The 21,048-nt window shown below is 38.4% G+C and overlaps 2 protein-coding genes across 5 annotated transcripts in view; both read left to right on the top strand.

The window, feature by feature from the left end:
- LOC127933211 (spectrin beta chain, erythrocytic) overlaps positions 1 to 3,481 on the top strand; it is a 28,855-nt gene extending 25,374 nt beyond the window's left edge. For all 3 annotated transcript variants that reach the window (XM_052530012.1, XM_052530013.1, XM_052530011.1), the window contains 7 exons: positions 61 to 257; positions 386 to 459; positions 547 to 610; positions 849 to 1,108; positions 1,421 to 1,594; positions 1,711 to 1,753; positions 1,857 to 3,481. In XM_052530012.1, coding sequence (XP_052385972.1) covers positions 61 to 257; positions 386 to 459; positions 547 to 610; positions 849 to 1,108; positions 1,421 to 1,594; positions 1,711 to 1,753; positions 1,857 to 2,042 — 998 coding nt within the window. In that variant the 3' untranslated portion in view covers positions 2,043 to 3,481. The remainder of the gene's footprint in view (positions 1 to 60; positions 258 to 385; positions 460 to 546; positions 611 to 848; positions 1,109 to 1,420; positions 1,595 to 1,710; positions 1,754 to 1,856) is intronic.
- Positions 3,482 to 4,367: 886 nt separating this feature from the next.
- Positions 4,368 to 21,048, top strand: part of LOC128031561 (protein Daple) — a 58,453-nt gene continuing 41,772 nt past the window's right edge. Inside the window, exons 1-3 of one of the 2 annotated variants that reach the window (XM_052619880.1) lie at positions 4,368 to 4,773; positions 5,695 to 5,795; positions 9,497 to 9,605. In XM_052619880.1, coding sequence (XP_052475840.1) covers positions 4,714 to 4,773; positions 5,695 to 5,795; positions 9,497 to 9,605 — 270 coding nt within the window. In that variant the 5' untranslated portion in view covers positions 4,368 to 4,713. The remainder of the gene's footprint in view (positions 4,774 to 5,694; positions 5,796 to 9,496; positions 9,606 to 21,048) is intronic. The other variant, XM_052619879.1, reaches the window with a different exon arrangement.

The raw sequence follows: 21,048 nt of genomic DNA, 5'->3' as shown, positions 1-21,048 counted from the left end.
GTCATACAAATGTACACACTACCACATATTACAGCTCCTTATAATTATATCTTTTTCTAGTATTGGAGGTGTGTCAGTTTGCTCGGGATGCATCTGTAGCAGAGGCCTGGCTGATTGCCCAGGAGCCATACGTGGCCAGCAGGGATCTGGGTGAAACAGTGGATGAGGTTGAAAAACTGCTCAAGAGACATGAAGCCTTTGAGAAATCCACTGCTACATGGGAAGAGCGTTTCTCAGCACTGGAACGTCTTACAACTGTATGCATTTTTTTAACTTTGATGTACTAAACTCAACTCACACCCTTAATACATTAATGATACCTCAAATTATGTGGATTGTTTGCATTAGCAGTTACCACTCACTGACTATTAATAATCTGTTGTAGTTGGAGCTGCTGGAAATACGGAAACAACAACAGGACATACTACAATACAGACAAGAGGTGGAAAAAGACAGCAGGTATGTATATGTCTGAACTGGGTAAAACCATCCTTCCTTAACTCCATATTCCATACTAAAAATTTGACATTCAAACTCTGACCTTAGGAGAGAAGACACAGGGTTTGCAGAGGAGTCCTCACAACTCTACACCACAGAAGAACAGTCTCTGGTGAGTTTAGTGCAAGTTTTTGTAAGAATCTTTCTTGTCATGATATTAACTACATTCTTCTTCAAACAGATATTCTTTCATATTTGATGTTCTCATCTTGAAATGCAAATTCAGCATACAAAACACTATAAATACAATTTTACTTATGGTACTGCAAATGTTTGTTAAATTAATGTCTGTAATGCCTGTAATAGCTGTTTGAATCTGTATCAAAATGTTGTTCTTTTGTGGTCCTAAGTCTGGTTTAGGAGTAATAGAGCCAAGTTCCGTGGGAGCTGATGGCACAGCAGGGGACTCCACTGTGCCTTTGATCTCAGAGATGCAGGAAAGTGGCTCACTGGAGCTGGACCCTTCCACATCCATCCAGTTTACCAAAGAGGCAGAAAAAGCTGCTACGCTTCCCACTGAATCCTCACAAGTTCAACCACAAGTCTTGATGGAGGGAACTCTATCCCGCAAACATGAGATGGAGGGACCTAATAAGAAGGCATCCAACAGGTTAGCTGCTACCTAGAGCTGCTCTGGGAAAGTCATGGCCTAGTGGTTAGAGAGGTTGAACTAGAGAACCAAGAAACTGACTAGGATATCACAGGATGGCTAAGATCATCCAGGTCACCCTAGAAACCATCCAGAATGCTCTAGCATTGTTGCAGTGTGTTTTGCATGGGCAGCCATTTACAATTACAGAAGAAATCTAGTTGTCTTGATTAAGTATAATGCTTCAAGCCATGTTTTCCATCACATAAAGCAGACATAATTTTACCAATGTGCTTAATTTAAAATGTCCCACCCTCTCATCTCTTGTCTCAGGTCCTGGAACAACCTTTACTGTGTGCTCAAACCTGGGCAGCTCTCTGCCTACAAGGATGCCAAGAGCTTTAGTCACAGTGTCACCTACCATGGCGAGGAGCCCCTGAACCTCAGCAATGCTTCATGCGAGATCTTGACTAACTATAAGAAAAAGAAGCAGGTGTTCAAACTCCAGTAAGCGTCTTGGTCATCAATCTTGATATTACGTTTAAAATAAAAATGTATTTAAGTGTTGTGTGAGATATATTACATATAGGACTTACTTGTTTTATCCTTGTTCCATTTGCCAGACTTGAAGATGGAAGTGAATATCTGTTCCAGTGTAAAGATGAGGTGTGCTATTGACTGCTGCTTCTGATTAGTTACTTATAGTTAACATAATCTTTAAAATATGCCGGTGACATTAATGATGTATGTTTTGTCTTTCTGACCACAGGAGGAACTTCAGAACTGGACTCAGGCTATAGAACAGGCAGCACAAGCTGTGACAGAAGAACCAGTTGCAGGGCCATCAGGAGTGAAGGCACAAAGCCTACCTCCACCTTCTTCCACTACTCTAGAGGTTCCCTCAACCAAGAAGGAGAAGGAGAAGAGGTTTAGTCTGTTCGCTAAGAAGAAATAAACTCCTGGATAGAATGTGTGACAGGTGAAATGGAACAGATTTTTTAAGAATTTCGCTATATGAAATGAAGATAACACTGCTGCCTGTATCTAAGCTAATGAAGTGTTGCTAATGTCCACACATATTGCTTGTTTATGTTTTGTTGTATGTTTCCTATACTAGAGTCACATACCACATTCACTCTGTATAAAAATAAAAGCACAGGAACCAATCAAATTTAACCCGAAATATTTGTGGTGGGGGGGGGATTTCTTTTTGTCTTGATTTTTTTAGGCATGCTTCAGGATGTATTTTGACTATAAATAACGTGCATAGTTTTGTATTCTGCCTTATTCCTTGAAAATGGTTGCAAATGTAATACTGTGCTCTTTGCATTGGAACTTACAGAATTTTAATAGAGTTTGACATTGGAGAGGTATTTCTTTTGTAAATGGCCATGATGAAGGTGATGAACACTGTACACTATGCTGTTAACATGCACTATATGCACAGTGTTTGGTGTGCTTTTAGACTGTCTTTGTTTATTTAATATGGTGCTATATCTTTAAGATAAGAGTTTTATCCTCTCATGACTCAGGTCTCAGGTCTGCTGTCGCAGGTCTAAATCACATTATAAATTCCCTTACACAAGGATAGCAAAACCATTATAAGCAGCAAAGACTATCTCTCACATCATCATAACAATAATTAAAATGTGAAAGATATGTGTACAGCTTGGATAATGCAGTGTACATTGAACTTGGTAGACAATGAATGTTGGAAAACATGGATAACAGTGTGTCATACAAATATGAATGTAGAAATAATGGTAAAGGAGAAATGGTACCTGTAACAAATACAACAATAACAAAACTTATTAACAAACTATTATTACTATTTATTACTATTATTACTAACAAATCCCCCACAACAAGTCCCTAAAACTAAATACATTTAATTGAATGCCCATATTCAGATCATGCTAATTTCAATTTTCATTATGCTTACTCATATCTTGTATTTTACAACAGTAAAATAGTACATTGTCTGATCTACTCATTAGAATTGAAGTGCCCTATGTCCAAAGTTTTTTTTGTGTGTAGTTTTTACTGTTTCTGTCAGGCACTGCAAGCTAAAACAAGTTTTGTTGCTGTTTTTTAGTGGGTCAATTTAATCAGAATATGTTTACAGTGTCAGTGTGGTGCTTTATTAAGGTGTTGATTTTTTTTTTTTTTTTTTTTGCCCATTGCATTTTGGACCTCCAAATTGTATTTATTTATTTTTTTTTGGTTTAAACACACTGCAGTCTATGTTAGAATGAACTCTCTTTCAGAATGCTTCCATTCTCTATTCTCCTTTTATATCTATATGTTTAATGCTAAATCACATTCAATAAGTTGAAAGCTAGGTATGACTCATTTTAGTAGTATGAGAATCAATAAACTCTATGTTTGCAGTAACCATTGCCCCTTGTTGTCTGTTAAAGGACTTGTAGTGTGTATATGTCTAAACGTTATTAGCCTTGTTTACTCTCCAATTTAGTGATTATTAAAACAGTATAATTAGGTAAAGTTGGACTATTTTCACCAAGTAAACTTGGACAATTTTCACCAAGTAAACTTAGTGTTTGTGATTGTTATAATATACTGCTCTGTAGAAGACACTGCTCAGGAAGAAGTGTGAGAATGAGAAAATAGTGATGTGTTTAGTTCATGAAATTCATGGAAATAAAAATGTGAACATATTTAAACCACTGCTACTTAACAATACTACTAATTAATAAGTTAACGAGTTTCTATGAATGTTTAAATGAGATAAAGAGAACGTATAGCCTACTTTGTTACACATACTCAAGATTCTGTTAAACAATAATTTACAAATGGGCCGGCACAGTCTATTTTGGATTCAAAAACGATTGTTAAACCTGGAACCAAAATATCATTTTTGTTTTCTTTTTTAAAGTGTCCTCCGAAAAAAAATCTTGAGGAGCACGTGAATCTACTGATTCATGCCTTTATTAATAAATGCTTTGACCCAGTTTCTGTATTATTAGTGCAGCCAGTGTAATTTTAAAGGTAAAGGATTCATAAAAAGCACGGAAATGTGGCAAACAAAGTCTCGTTTTTCAAAATGTACATAAACATGCGTGTTACCTGCTGAGGGTGCCATCGAGCTGCACCGTTGAGGTCTAGTTGTCCCGACAACAGTTCGGGCTGTTGGTTACGTCAAATTTAATGAAACCCAGTACCTACGAGTCCGCTATTGGTCGATTCACTGCCACCCGCCTGAGATTCCTCGCAGCTGATTGGCTGTTGAGCACGTCAATCTCCTGAGCTGGTCGTGCGGGTACAGGTTGAATGCGGCGACAAAATAACTCCAGCAATCGCTGAGAGTAAATGGAGGGAGGTCGAACTTTAGTCGCACAAGTCCGCATAGACTGTAGCGTTTTTTATGTATCCTTATCCGTTCACTAGTTGGATTGCAAGTCATTTAAAAGTTTTAAAACTGTTATCTCAAATGATACCTTTTTGTCGCCAGAATGGATTTGATTCGCGTCCCTTGCATTGTTCAGCGGCGGACAGTAATGTGGAGTACATAAAGCCGACGCACTTTGTTTTTTTATTTATTTCTTTAGACGCATTTTCAGTTGCAAACTATTTTAACTCTCCGTTTCAACTATTTTAACCCCAAAATGGATATTACAGTGTCTGAACTCATGTCTAACTTCATGGATTCGCCGCTTGTGGTCTGGGTAAGTAACGTTAAGTCACTAAGACATGGTGGCACCTGCTGTGTTTGTGTTTGTCTTGTGTAGTTTGTTCAGCAGCGGCCACTGACAGTGCTAACCTGAGGTGGGTTGGGTGTACTAAATGTGGGCTGTATACTTTATGTTTGTATCATACCTAGTGTAAAGTGACTAACGTGTTTTCCATTAAGCAGATGTGTATAAACGTATTAATACCCCACCCATAATTTTACCTAGTTTTTTAATAGCCTACATGTAACTGAGTGCTACATTTGTATGTATTTATTTGTTCATTTTATGTTTTTATTCTTTATTTGCCTACTTATGTAAGGTAGTTATGTTTTACAATTAATAGTTATTGTTAAGTATATATTTTGTTAATAGTTTTCTACAAATGCAATTTAACAAATAATGTATTGTTTTTTCTTCTTTTTTTTTCTAAATGAGTCTCAGTTAGATGTGTTTTTAAACCTGTACACACAAGAGCATAAGATTACTACTTTATGTTCACAGTACTACTTCATCCTACTTGAAGAGTTTAATGACACTTTACATGGTTGGGCGAAACCTGTGAAACTTCCTCTGACCCCCTTACCCTGACCCCTGTGTCCTGTATGGCTGTGCTTTCTTTGGCCACTGTGTTTCTCTCAGATGTCACCATCTTAACCCAACCCTACCATGTTGACGTGTGCTGTTCCATTAAAGTGTATTACATTGAAAGAAACACAAACACACACACAGTAAGGGGAGGACAGTTATGTTTAGTCTTTGCAATTGACAAACATAGGATATTTAGCATATCCGTGTTTAAAATTTTATGCACTGCAGTTCAGTTCTGAAACAGAAAGCATGCTTGTGCAGCTGTGCGTGCATCCTGTCATAATATTATTGCCTACTTCATTTGATAGACTTATTTATTTTTTACAGGTCAAGACTTTTGGACCCCTTGGGTCCAGTTCAGAAGACAAGCTCTCCATGTTCATGGATTTAGTGGATGGTGTCTTCCTTCATAAGATAATGACACACATGTGAGTGACAGATGCAGAATTGCGTGTGTGTGACTATAATCTAGCAGCTGTTACAGGCCTACCTTTTTTCATTAGTAACCACATCCTATCCTTTTCTGCCATACAAGTGTGCAGACACTCAGTCCGAAACTTCACACTCCATCAGTTTTGTTTGTCTTCCATAATTGTTTGATAATAAAACTTAATGTACTTATGTGTAACATCAGTTTGCAAGCATGCAGTATACATTTCAGCCATGTTTGACTGAATGTTGATGTAACCTCAGCTAACAGGTGATAAGGCAGTACTGTCGTGAGTGTGTCTTACTAATGAACAAGGAAATCTCTTCTTTTGAGAGTATTTGCATCATGCAAAGTAGCTCACTATACATTTTGACACCTAGAGTTTGTGCATGTAGATTGTAGAGTTGTTCCGATTCCGATACTAGTATCGGAAATATCTCCGATACCACAACAAATTCTGGCATCGGCATCGGCGAGTACATGAACCCATATACCGATCCGATACCATTTTTAATTTCAAGACCTAGTTATGACCACTAGCTTTGCCTAACCGCTGCAAGGTTCTTCTTCGCTGCTCAGAATGCATTGCAAACACAGGAAGTTGTGCTGTGTTGCCACAAGCAACCCGTTTAGAGCAGTGAAGAAGAAATGAAAACGCGTTAGCAGCACTGATCTATATATCACTGGATCACTCATCGCATTCTAAACTGCCAACAGACAGTGAAGCCGCTTCTATATTATAGATCAGTGGTTAGCAGTATGTCTCTGTAGTACCGGTAGTTACCGACTCCCGAGTATATTCGGTACCCGCAGCTGCGTTCAGTCGCTTCCGTGTTAGTCAAAGCGCAGGGCTCCATACAGTAGCCGAATATATACTAGTGTCTGTGAAAATTAAACTGCAAAATACTTTTTAAATATTACTTCTGCAAATTCTACATCTCTGTGGGTGACGGGCGCAGATGTGCAGAAGCTCGCTGTTTTGTAGTCTCTGCTGACTTTGTGTTACAATGTAAGGACACGAACGCATAAACCGTCACTTTATGAGAATTTACCGTTTCATTTAAGAAAACTGTCATATCATAAACACAGACACTCAAAGATCTTCATGGCAGCCCATTAAAATAAATGTTTGGTTTAACATGAGTAAATTAACAACATATTAAGCTACTGTTGTAGCCTACAGTAGATTTAGCTATGTTAGATTTTTGGCTGCATTTGCAAGTTATTTTCCGCTTAAGAAAATAAATAATACTGTCAAATTCATGTCAGATAATAAGAATACTGTAATGAATACAGTAGTTCACCATGTATTTGTTCATGTTTTATTAAGAGATCAGTCTGAAGCACACCATAGAATATTTCTAGCAATTTACACAGGGCTAGTAGTGTATATACAGCTGTATCGGTATCGGATCAGTACTCGGTATCGCCCGATACCCTGAGCCCAGGTATCGGAATCGGTATCGGGAAGAGAAAAAGGGTATCGGAACATCTCTAGTAGATTGAGCTTTGTAAAACTTCTGTTAGCGACCTTTCAGACCCACTGCTTTGCCCTTTAACCTACTTTTACTCAAGAAGCTTTGCCACCCTCTCTGCCTTAATCAGGGGGTTAACAGCAGACCTCCTCCGACAAAGGAAATATTTTCTATATAAATGGGGGTGTGGGTCACATCCAATGGGAGGATGATACATGTACTACATTCGCTGTCCTCTATAGATCATTGTACCCTGGTGACATGTTCTCTGTGTGTCGTATCACTTAGGGAGCTGACTGCATCAGTTTCATTCCTTTAGTTGTCTTAAAGTCAACATGAAATGGTGTTTGCAATTGCAACCCATTCTGCTTCCCTAATGTGACACATTTCCTGGTGAAGACTCACTTACTCAGGTATCCAGTGTGTTTCCACTGAACCATTACAAATGAGTTGAGATGTGGAATGTTGAGGGCAATGTACACACGGCTTCTTTCTCTTCACCCACATCTATTTTTTATGTGCCCACACCCATATGCCTGTAGCAAACCGGTAGCCTTAACAGTATTTTTATGCAACAAGTAAGCAGTAAACATCATCAATGTTAGTAAATTAGCTCATATGCTATCGCATCTCATCTGGCAGATGTCCTCTGCATGCACCTATTGGTCTTTCCTCAACTCTTACTGCACAATCATTGTGTTTTTTTACCATTCATAGTCAGTTGCAATATCTATGCTCGTAAAATAGCACACAAAGTGAAACTCAATACAGTGTTCTTTTGGCTTCAGGCAATAAAAAAACCGTTGAGCCACACAGCAGAGGAAAAAAGAAAACTGACCTTTTAAGGTTCTTTCACTTGCTAGCGGGAATTTGTGGTCCAAGCTGGCAGAATTTGCTGCCATTCCCACAAAACAAATGTAAATGAGGAACGCACAAAAAAGACCAGGACCCACTCAGTGATCCAGTGATCCAGTCTACTGATATGATAGCCTAAATACTTATGTCAGAATAACTTGGGAATTTTTTTGTTGATGTAAAATATATAGTTAATTCTGAACAAAGATTTGTTTGTAATTCAAGAAAAATCGGTATGCAAATTAATGCAATGTGTTTGAGGTAGATTTTATATACACAACATTTGAAGGTCAGGTCACTGCATTAAAATTGTACAATTATTGATGTTCAAAACTATGCATCTTATAAATAAAGTTAATGACAGATCATTCATCAAAATGCTTTTTTTGTTTGTTCAGATAACATTAGAAACATTCCTAGACATTAGGATGTAAATATGGGTTTGAATATTAGAATAAATGTACTGTAAAAATAATTAGAGAGAGATTGGATTTGGAAAGAAGAATGAGTGATTCCAAGTGTAGCCAAGTGGAATAATTCATGATATATTAAATAAAAGAAAGCCAAGAAACTCAACACACGACATTCTCTAGTGTTAATCAGATAAAACATATGAACAAATATATGTACTACTTAAATAATGTAATTAAAAATGAATATCAATACAGATACGTTTATTAAAGTGATGGATAATGATTATTTGTAGTGTAATCTTGAGCCCCTTTCACACTGCAAGTTGGACCCGGGAAATTGCCGGAACATTGCCGGGTCGTCTTCTGTGTGAAAGCAAACACGTCCCGGGATTGATTCCGGCATTGAACCCGGGTCGGAGACCTAGTAACATTGCCGGGTTCAACCTGGGACGAGCGCTGTGTGTACAAAAGCCAGATCTAATGCCGTGTCGTAGTGATGACGCACCTTATCGCGTGACTCTTTTACCGGGTGTTTTGGTTCTGCGCTGACGCCGAGATCGTTCATTTGCTTCAGGGAAAGTATAATGTGCCTAACGTTTTCGACTCGTACATTACACGTCACGCCCTGATCTTTACGGGTTGTGTGTGAAAGCACGCACATATCCCGGGTAATCACTGGCAGTGTGAAAGTGCAAAATCTAGCGACCAGGGAACAATTGCCGGAATACTTGACCCGTGAATTTGCCGGAATGGCAGTGTGAAAGGGGATCTAGAGTTGGTTGTTTGAATGTCTAAACAACTGGTTTTGAGGAAATCATGCATAATTAGGTTCACCAAACTAATCGACCTCACTGATTAAGGTTGTTGAATGATAGTCAAACATCATGCCAAGCCTTGTTAAAAAATTTGCTTATGTGAGATTTTCAAATGTACTCGTGTTGCTCTTCGGTCCACAGAGACCCAAGCCCCATGAATCAGCGAGTCAACAAACAAGTCAACAATGATGTCAACCTGAGAATACAGAACCTCAACACTGTCATCCGACACATTAAAAACTACTATCAGGTAAGAGCTCTTCCTCCATGCAGTGGGAAAAGTACTTCCTGACCACTAGTAGGCTTTTGTTTTTTAAAGAAAGCGTTGTATATGTGTGTGCGATTGTGTTTGATGCCAGACAGCAGCTGGTCTCTGCAGACACAAGGTGATGATTCTAGTGTCATGGGGATTAAACCTGTCTGCAGATGTGACTGAAATTGTGGGTAGCTGGGCGCCTTATTGTTTTTATCTTAATATAGGAGTTTCTGTTACGTCTTAGTTATTATGTGAAGGCAGCCAGTTGGGGATGTGAAAAATGTATATATTTTCAAAATCAGCCAGTTGGTGGGTTATCTGTATGACTGGTTTGGCTGGTTTAGCCTCATGTCTGCCAGCCACCAATCAGAGACCTCTTTAACTAATCAGTTAGTTGTTGAACTGGTTGACCTTCCTGGCTTATCCATATTGCACATGTTTGCATAATGTTATTAGTTATAATTTTGAAAAAATCCAATAAATATTATAAATATATATTACATTTATATAACGTTTGCCATCATCCAAAGCCCAAATTATAAAATATAACTTATGTATAAAAAGTAATTTAACATTTTTAAGTGTTATAGCAAATCCACTAATGGCACAAATCTGTTTATCTTAGTAGTATTTTAATTTAATAGTGTTTTATTTTGAATGTATTTAGACAAAATACTGAAGAATTGTAATATTAGCCATTTAATGAGCCTAACAGAAAAAACATTATTGGCTTATTTGTATCTACAAGATTTTAATATCAGATTTTAAAATCCTTATATACCATACTCATGTGTTTTGTGAACACATTTTTGGAAAGTATTTTATATGGATCTTCAAAGGGATAAAATAGAAATGAGAAAGGGGAGAGGAGGGTTGGCAAGACCTGCGTTGAAGGTGGTCTATAAGAGGCTGAAAGTTTTTACGAGAGACTGTAGTTATAATGATAGTAATTATTGTAATTGTGATTAAGAAAACAGGGAGACATGAAAGGACAAGGTCTTTCTCAACACTATGTTAGAGAAAATGTAGCACTGACTCATCGTTTCTGGTCTCACAGAAAACAGTTCTCACTCAAAATTACTGCTGAAAGGAGGCTTTTATGTTGTTGCTTTTGGGAGTTGAAATCTTCTGATTGGTTTGGTCGGTTCTGGGCAGTGTCCCACCATCTGAGTAAGTGTTTGCCACATCTGACCCCCTTTTCTCTTCCAAGAGTGTCTCTGAAGCATTCCTACTCAGACCTCACTGCTTTCCATCCCAACGTAGAATAAGAGGACTGATTGTTTGTTTGTCAGTTGATTGGAATTGTCTGGGTTTTCTATTCTTGTTTGCAAATTAAAATAGTAAACAGGTGCATGGACTAAACTGTAGATTGTTCTTTCTTCCAAACACATTTAAACCAAATATTCTGTTCTGGGGGTAAAAGTTTAATGTTGAGTTCTAACCAAGTGTGTCACAAAATGTAGCACAGCAGTTATGTGTGGGAAAAATGACACGATGAGAAAATATTTGATGTTTGATTTGAAAGTGAAAAAAGTTAAATTGACGTGTAGCCAAATATGGTGTGACTCTCCAAGCATTAGGCCATGACTGTCCCTACTTTCCTTAGAGATTTCTTAAAAAAACTACCCAAATCAAAAACCAAGTAATCAGCAAAATGGTCTGTTGCTTGTCGTGACTTGTTAGGATACATGGATACTTTTATTGCTTATGACTTTGTCATGTTAACTATTGTTATGACACTAAATATTGGGAGAATATTGAGGGGGACATCTATGATGGTCATAGTGTTGTATTTTTGCCCTGCCCTACTTTTGCCATCCAACAGGTCCCCTTTTTGTCCCGTTTAAATGAACACTCTGCAGTAGGCAGCTGAGATATTAAAATATCCTCTTACTGATTAGTGTTATTATGTTTTATGCAAGATTTTGCCAGAATGTAGAAATCACACACACAGTGCACATTCCTCCAGTGATGGAAGGCCCCCTTAACCACATATTTAGCTTAGGTGGAGCTCATTTTTTATGGGTCACCCAATGGGCTCAGTAATGAGTGTAATGAGAGGCTTGTGTTCATACAGAAGTGCCTTGACCTTGGCATAAAAAGTACTTTGATTAGACTTTAACTAGAAGAGGGGATGTCTGTCAGATATCAGCCAGGTAAAACTCAGCTTATTAATTAATATTCTCTGCACTAAAGGGGGAAAACTCACTTTGGGTTGTTTGTGGTGTTTGAAACTGGCCAGCGGTCTAAATTTCCTCTTGTGGCTTGTCAGTCTGAACCCAAGAGAAACTGTCCTATGTGACTCCAGAAATGGACCTCAGAAAGACAGCATTTGAGCATCTGATGTGGGTCAGCGCTCTGCTGAACAGAACCAGATGTGTTGTTTTATCCCATGTTAATCGCTCCCCCTGAGAGACCCACATATGGGGGTCTAGATGGGGGAAGGGTTACTGTAATGTGAGAACCGAAAGCCTCGAGATCCCCTGAAATGCGGTCCTTAAAGGCATCAGGCAAAGGAAATGCTTTTCCTACGCATTAGCTTTCTCGCTTTAAATTAGGCCTGTTTGTTTTCTTCTAATGCTTTAGCAGTTGGGTCATTAACTTGAACTTCTAACTTACATTTTTCTAAGCTATAGTGCCCCCTTACAGATAACCTGAGTCCCAAGTACAGAACACATTGATACAAAAAAAATGAATCAGGTGATTTATTCAATTACCATTGAAGCTTGATAATTGAATAAATTACAGACAGTAGACTGAACATCAGCAAACCATAACACTGAGTCACCTGATTCATTTTTTTTATCAGTGTGTTATGTACTTGGGAAATATTATAAGGTTACTAAAGTGCTCAATAAGGAACTTTTCTTTTAGGTTTCTTTAAAAAGCGTACAATTTTTGTATCACATTACAGAATTTATTTTTGTAATGTTTAAATAACAAAAAATGCACGCATAAATTAAAATGAAAAATAATTAAACGGCAGTGCGATGAATTTGATGTCAGTTGAAGTTGAGACTTGCTGTAGTCCTAGCAGTACTATGTTCACAAGTAATATGCATGTATCTTTTTATCAACACATTTGCATTCACACGCAATATAGCATCACTTATACGTCTGCTATGAAAATGTGTTGCCTTGTTTGACACATAATTGAAATGCTATATTTTTCTGATAATCCAAACAATTTACAAACAATATAAGGTGTGGAAGTTTTAATGCATCAAATGGAGTCAAAAAGGTAACGATTGCTTCCAAACACATTTTCGCAAATACTTCTGCACTTGATAACATAGTTGGGAGTAACGTCTGCCACATTGTTTTTTTTGTTTTTTTTTATGTTACCTGTGATGTCATCATTAAAATCATTTTTGAAAACCATCAATGAGATGATACCAACACTAATCCAACTGTTGAATATCAATAATCAATGCTACATGTCTTTACTTTTATATAATCACAATCAATATTAGTGACAGTATACCATTCATGAATAGAACTAATCAATTTGTTGTCTTCCTCGTTCCATCAGTTTGGATTGGTTTGGAGAAATAGCTGAAACATTCTATTTGCGATCACAGAAATCTGAGATGAACTGACATTGTTTCTTTTTGCACATTGCTTTCTCTCAGCCATAAACTACATTGTGTCTGAGTGTCAACAGTGGTCTCAGCCACTGTGAACAGAAAGGGCCCAGAAGGTCAGTGAGATAAGCAGATGGCCCTAGACTGTTTTTTTTTATGCTCGTGTGAGCAAGTCGAACAATGTCATATATTTCTAAAAGGATCTATAAACTAGAAAATGGTTGTTGACATGAGGGGTAAAATAACACATTTTCTGAGCACGTTCATGTGGCAGCGGCACAGGAAGTTAGTGTGATAAAGGAAGATGCATATGATTTTAGTGATTAATTAGTGGTGTTTGCTAAGGCAAGTCTTGCTATTACTACTGCTTGTATGGTTTCAGCACCCCCAAGCCTAAGTATTAAAGTTTTGTTCCACCCTGTTTGTGCTACGAACACGAATGAAAGTTAAATTAATGAGGCTTATTGAGTAGAGTTGTGCTTACTTTGCTTATCCCTGAGACTTTTGTTTTTTTGCCTTGTGACCAATCAAATTTGCAGCCAAAACACTTAGACTACTGAATGAAATAGGAGCCATGGCAGAACCAGTTGGATTCGAGAATGGAGAGTAGGAAGTTTTCCAAGCAATATGAATACCAGTTTGATTTCTTTTCAAATGAAAATATCTTCCTGACTGTTTTTGTAGTCATACGACTGCTGCTTCTAAGTCAGTGGAAATGCAGGTTCACTTTTAAATCACCCTAGCCAGGAAATGGCACTTAGTACTATTTTGGTGGAAAAACTGTGTCAGAACATTTTAGCAATTGATTAACAAGTCCCTGGCAGCCACCCAACACACTCGGGCACTGCGGCACCAAGTTTTGCACAAGTTGGTGTAACTCATTTATCTGAGAAGCAGTATTGTTAACCAGATCTGACAAGATTGTGGGAATGATTAAAGATGGTATAAATGTATAGGCATGTGATCACTCCGTTTCTGGTGCATGGACTACTGCAGCCTGGGTAGATCAAAAACAACATCCACTTAAGTCTGCAACCCACAGATCAATGATAGGCACTGGAAGGTTCCTAATGACTTGTGATCTGGATTAAAGTAAATATTTGCACATGAGACGAATGTCTGTCTCATGTTTGGTTATGAAAGAGATTCCAGATTACGCACTTCCAGTGCTGAATGCCAAAATAATAAATTCTCCCAGCTTAGCCTAGATTTAGATTTAAGCCTGAACCTCTAGTACTCTACATGGACCAGATTTGCTCCAGTTTCATCGAGGAATTAAGAATGTATAATAATCCGCCCAAAATGGGGTACACAGTCCCAGTGTCATCTCTCACTGTCAGCCCCACGTTCTGCTCTCTCCTCACCCAATTTTATTAGCTCTAAAATGACTCTGTGTTTGCTAACCAGAAAGCATCCCACCACAGAGATCAGGGCTACAGACAGTGGGAACAATGGGCCTCTGGGGGAGGGGAGGGGTAGTATGTTGGTTCCTCCCTGCCTATTGTCTGGAGAGCAAGTCGTTGTGAGCATGAGCTCCTGTAAGCCGACTCTTCTCAGAGTAGGAACATGAGATATGTGGCCTTGTCGGCCCTTGATCTGCCCAGGGCCCATGGATAATGAACCGCAGCAGACATGCATCAACACGTAACATCATGTTAGGACATCAACCAAAGCTGTTTTGTGAGTTTGGATATAATTGCCCTCAATATGGTTCATATGAAAATGTCTTTTTCTCAGACAATGTTGTGCAACCTATTCTCGATTAGATTTGAGGTCTGCCCCCTTCGCCAGCTCTTTTGAGGGTTGCCCTCTTCACCAGCTAGCCTGACAGTCTGAGCATTTCCCACTGATCTATAAGTGGCCGAGTTCCTCAGTTCCACATACAATATTGTAAAAGCAAAGCCCCTTCTTCACTGTTGCCACATGCACAAAATCCACCGTTTGATTCTGTTCGCTGTTGTAGCTGTCTCAGAGGATGTGGTTAAGACTCATTTGTAGATTAACCCTCACGGAAGCCCTGTAAACGAGGACAGTCGTGCGTTGAGTTGGCGTCCCTCACACGCTTGGCGGGTTTTTACAGGTTTCTCTTCACCACGGCTCTGAAAGAAGGGAGGTGTCTCTTTGAGCTAGCCTGCTAGTTCTTTGTTGTACTGTTTGCTCCCGTACAGTGGCCGTTCCCTGAGGTGTACAGTTTCCCTTTTGCCATATGCGCAAGCAGCCCTAGAGGCATGGGTTCTCCTCAAATATTAATTCTGGCCTTTTAATTTCTGCATGATATGCTTCACCTCAGAATTTTACGCAGACACACAAGAAAGAAGAAAAAAGGTACAAAAGCTATCACTGGAGCAGTGCGTTTTCAAAAGGTGCACCTTTGTACCTAAACAGTCCATATTGGGACATATTAGTACCCAAAAGGTACAAAAGTGTACATTTTGAAAAGGTACTGCCTCAGTGACGGCTTTTGTACCTTTTTTTTTCTGAGAGTGCATGTACGCACACCGTTTCTTGTTCATTACCTTTATAAGGCATGTGTTTGTCGCTGAACACAGGAAACCCCCTCCAGAGACCTGCTGCTTTGGGAAACCCAAAAACAAAACCACCTGGACTGTTTGAAGCTTTTTCTTTTTTTTCATTCATTTACTCTCATACCCTCTTTGTCCCATATTTTCTGCCTGTCTCTTTCTCATGTCTGCCAGCACTGAATAGTACAAAGTACAGACTTAGTCTACACAAAAGTGACAGTCACTAGTCTAATTGCTTGCCCGTGGATTTCCAAGCTTGTAGAGAGGAAAATTTGCTACAGCAGACATTGGCACATTATGTTTTCAAGTGTTTGGTGAGATCATAAGTTCACTCACTGTGCAAAAGAACGCAGACTAGGCTCAGGAAAGTAAGATCGTAATGAGGCAACCCAGACAAATAGTCCCGGTTATGCTCCCTTCAAGTCCTGGGAATTTCCTGCTAGGGTTTTTCTTTTTTCTTTTTTTTTTTTTTTTTTTTTTTGTCGTCATTTTGTATTTTTAGTGCTAGTGCAAAAAAAAAACAAAAAAACAATTGCAGAGCAAAGGATTTATATTACACTGTGTTCTGACCAGTTGTGGTGCGTCAAGTCTGTTTGTCCAGGAAATGTAGTTAGTTATATGTTGCCTCATAACATGGTTAAATGAGTAGTATTTTCTTGGAATTTCTCTAATAGCACAGAAAAGATAATCATTCTGTCGAGACAACGACCCTTAGATTTGAACCCTACTTTTTTGTTGCTGATACACATTATTCGTCATCATCCGATTGATGTTTATCAACCTACTGTAGTACTCGTTTTCTATAATGCTTTTTTTTGCATAAATGAGGTCATGGCTGAGCCTGTATAGTTTTAAGGGAGATCTGTCTGTCTGTTTCTCTATTGTCGGTCCTTTTTCTTTGCTCAAGATAACTCTAGACTGAAGGTTTCCCTATTTATTAGCTGCCATATGGAGCAGTTCTAGCCTTCCATGTGTCTTTGATGGACATCTGTTGCTCCCAAATGTGACACATGTAGCAAACATCTCCTCTGTGGGCCTCTGGTCAAAGATCAAGCTGTTTTTAAAAGGTAATGACTGAAGGCCCCCTAACCAAGATCCTCTTGGTCAAGCCAAGAATCTCTTTCTCCACCGATGGGTTGTATTGTTTGTCTAGGCTTCTTGGAGACAGAACATCGACACAGATTTGGTCAAGCTGCTTTGGTGGTCACTCTATCTCTGTGGGATGGGACAGAAGTGGGAGGAGGTTCCACTAGGCTGCTTTTATTTAATGGAGAATTGGGGGAAAGAGGGTGGTAGTGTGGCACTGTAGGTCAGTTTGTGTCACCAGGGATTCTGGAATGCCTCTCTCTCCCCCTTCTGTCCTTGCTGCTTCCCTTGGAGTCAATAGGAAGTGAAAGCTGGTGTGTCTACATACATGCATACCAATGTTGTTTTCGTCAATGATGACGACAACGAAATGATTTTGTTGACGCACCTTTTTTTATGACGATAACGTGACGATGACTAGCTAAAAATGGCTCTAATGTGACTAAAACATGACGAGACGTTTTCGAGCTTTCGTTGACGAGACGAGATGTAACGAAAATGATTATAAGTCTGACGTTCACAATGCATGTCATTTCTGTCTGTTTTGGAGAAGCACCCGGCTGCAGCCTGCAGATCGAGGCGGGGCTGCACGTACTTTTAAATGCGCAGTTGAGCAGCACAGCACACTGTGACTCCATGTTGCTTTAAGCACATCATTCTGCACCCGCGATGTGCATATGCGCTTTGTGCGCTCTGTTTTGAAGCGTTTCATATTATCATGGGTTTGCGCACTGAAAGATTATTAAAAGCCTATATTTTTATAGCTAGCCACACAATACGTTTAAAATGAGCATAATTTAATTGTATATTATTTGTGTGTAGTGTAGGCTATATAAATACATACACTTCTTAGCTCTTGACATCCATATATAAATATAAAATTGTGATATTTGCTGCGGGGTGAGGGCTCCGATAACTCTCTCTTTTTTGACCATACATGTGTTTGCATCCCTGAATGTTTGTGTCACTTTTATTAGACAGGGTTGTATGATGTTTGTGTTTACAAATAATATGCATCTTATTGTTGCACTGGCAGACAAGTTGAAGCACAAGTTGTAGAGCATAAGTATGTCTTCCTCAATAGCTTATATTTTGGGCATGTTGTTCATAGAGATGTTCCGATACCCTTTTTCTCTTCCCGATACCGATTCCGATACCTGGGCTCAGGGTATCGGCCGATACCGAGTACTGATCCGATACCTGGGTGTATATCTGTATATACAGCTGTATATACTACTAGCCCTGTGTAAATTGCTAGAATTTTTTTATGGTGTGCTTCAGACAGATCCCTCAATAAAACATGAACAAATACATGGTGAACTACTGTATTTATTACAGTATTTTTATTATCTAACATGAATTTGACAGTATTATTTATTTTCTTATGCAAAAAAGAACTTCAAATGCAGCCAAAAATCTAACACCGCAAACTAAAAAAGGTATTTAAGTTTTACAATATAACTGTATAAAAAAACTGCAACAAATAAGTCTAGGAATATAAAAAAAGATCTATTAATCAGATAATCTCTAACAAGTAAAAAACAAGTAAAAAACAAGCAACCATCTAGGCATAATTATTATTATTATAGAGATGTATTATTATTACTGTAGGCTACAACAGTAGCTTTATATATTGTCAATTTACTCATGTAAACCAAACATTTATTTTAATGGGCTGCCATGAAGATCTTTGAGTGTCTGTGTTTATGATATGACAGTATTCTCAAATGAAACGGTAAATTCTCATGAAGTGACGGTTTATGCGTTCGTGTCCTCATGACACACAGCAGAGACTACAAAACAGCGAGCTCTCGCGCATCTGTGCCAGTCACCCACAGAGATGTAGATTTTGCGGGAGTAATATTTAAATAGTATTTTGCAGTTTAATATTCACAGACACTAGTATATATTCGGCTACTGTCTGGAGCCCTGCGTTTTGACTTACACGGAAGCGACTGAACGCAGTTGCCGGTACTGAATATACTCGAGAGTCTGTAACTACCGGTACTACAGAGACATACTGCTAACCACTGATCTATAATATAGTAGCGGCTTCACTGTCTTTTGGCAGTTTAGAATGTGATGAGTGATCCAGTCATATATAGATAAGGGCTGCTAACGCGTTTTCATTTCTTCTTCGCTGCTCTAAACAGGGGTTGCTTGTGGCAACACAGCACAACTTCCTGTGTTTTCAATGCATTTTGAGCAGCGAAGAAGAACCGTGCAGCGGTTAGGCAAAGCTTGCGGTCATAACTAGGTCTTTTTTAAGAAAATGGTATCGGATCGGTATATGGGTTCATGTACTCGCCGATGCCGATGCCAGAATTTGTTGTGGTATCGGAGATATTTCCGATACTAGTATCGGAATCGGAACAACTCTAGTTGTTCATTGCACTTTAGCAATTTCTTAAATAAAGCCACAATTGCCAAAGTAAGAATGTTTTTATTCCTGGCTTTTTTGGAGTAAAACAGTGATTCCACTGTTACCACTTTATCTGTGTGTAATGTTGTAGTAGCTCAGAGTTTTTTGCTGTTTAAACTTTAAACCATTCCTTTATAACTGTGATTACTGGTGAAAATAGGCAATGTGTTGAAATTTTAGAAGAGCATCAATTCATGGAAAAAATATAACTTGAATAGGGGTGTAACGGTATACAAAATTCATGGTTCGGTTCGATACGATTCACTGGTGTCACGGTTCGGTTCGGTACGTTTTAGATACAGCAAAAAGAAAAAAATGGCAGATAAATTTCCTTGATTTAAAATAAATAAATAAATTTATTAAAACTAACAAAGTATGTTTTTTGTTTTTCGTACATTGAACAATGATGAGGTTATTCTTTACCCATCTTCTATGGTGTTTTCTTAGCAGCATACTGTATAAAACAAAAACAGCTTATAAAAAAAAAAATTAAAATGTTATATTGTAGTTATGAACAAATACAAAGATGTAACTTTTTATATGGAACTCTATAACTCTTTATATTGAGTGTGTTTTTACTCAATTGGTTCTCTATAGGGCTTATGAACAAAGCAGGAATTACGGTCTGGCTGAAATGGACTCGTGAAGGAATATTTTAATGGGGCTCAATTACATTAAGCATGTTCTTAAAACCTGCGTTTTCCACTACAGAGTGCGCTCGCTCACTCAGTACGCGCTGAAGGCTCGTTGCAAAATTACTAAAGGTTCTTTCACACAGGACGCGGTATGCGCGGCGCTGGACCCTGGGCTCAGCGTTGCCCTTCAGATACAACGCGATTTGCGCTGCACTATGCCAAGAGCAAAGTAGGTGGAGTTTTCAAAACTGCCCGTGCATACGTTCTATTTATAACAGTTCTTCTATCTAATAACGTGTAGGCCTGTTAATTGTATCGTACTGCTCAGGAAATTCCGACACAGTACAGTACTAGTTCATTCTGATTTCCGTGCTTGTTTGGAAGCTCCGATCGATTGGTAAAGTGCACCCAAACACCAGACCTGTTGGTTATTGGAGGATCTTCTATTTCTGGTCTGTTAAACGCATTGGCCATTTTGCAACGAGCCTTCAGCACGTACTGAGTGAGCGAGCGCCTAACGGAGTAGACTAACATAAACATATATGAGTTGGTGTTTTTTTTCTTCTTTCGGGGTGTCAGGGGCGTTGCCTGTTATGTCGTTTGGGATATTGGGCTACCTTGTTGAATACATATAATTATATTTCACAATTTTTGTATTTATTTTCCAAATATAATGAATTAGTCCAACGAACCGTTCAATACGGTTCAATACGAATACGCGTATCGTTACACCCCTAAACTTGAAATATGTAGATAAAAGGTTTCTGCTCAATGCGACCATGAAGTACAGCTTGGCAACACTGCATCTCCATCAATGAGAAAGTCTAGTTTATTATGCAAAGCTTTTAAGGTTAACTGTTGTTTTATGAATTGCCACACTCGTTACAACCTGTCAAACCTAAGTCCATTTCCAATAATTTTTAACCTAAATTAATTTGTTAAAGTCTACCTTTTTGTTTTTTACTAAAATTGACTAAAACTTGACTAAAACCTTTTTGTGTTTTCGTCGACTAAAACTTGACTAAAAATATCAAGTTTATAAGTGACTAAAATGTGACTAAAACTAAAAAGCATTTTCTTCCAAAAGACTATAACTAAATGGGCTGCCAAAAACAACACTGATGCATACTAGGGGTGTGCAGCGAAGCCAGTATTTGTATCTGTATTTGTATCCGTATCAATCACAAA

This window comes from Carassius gibelio, chromosome A17 (genome assembly GCF_023724105.1).
Source record: "Carassius gibelio isolate Cgi1373 ecotype wild population from Czech Republic chromosome A17, carGib1.2-hapl.c, whole genome shotgun sequence".
Lineage (NCBI taxonomy): Eukaryota > Metazoa > Chordata > Actinopteri > Cypriniformes > Cyprinidae > Carassius > Carassius gibelio.
This window is presented reverse-complemented; position numbering and strand designations above follow the sequence as displayed.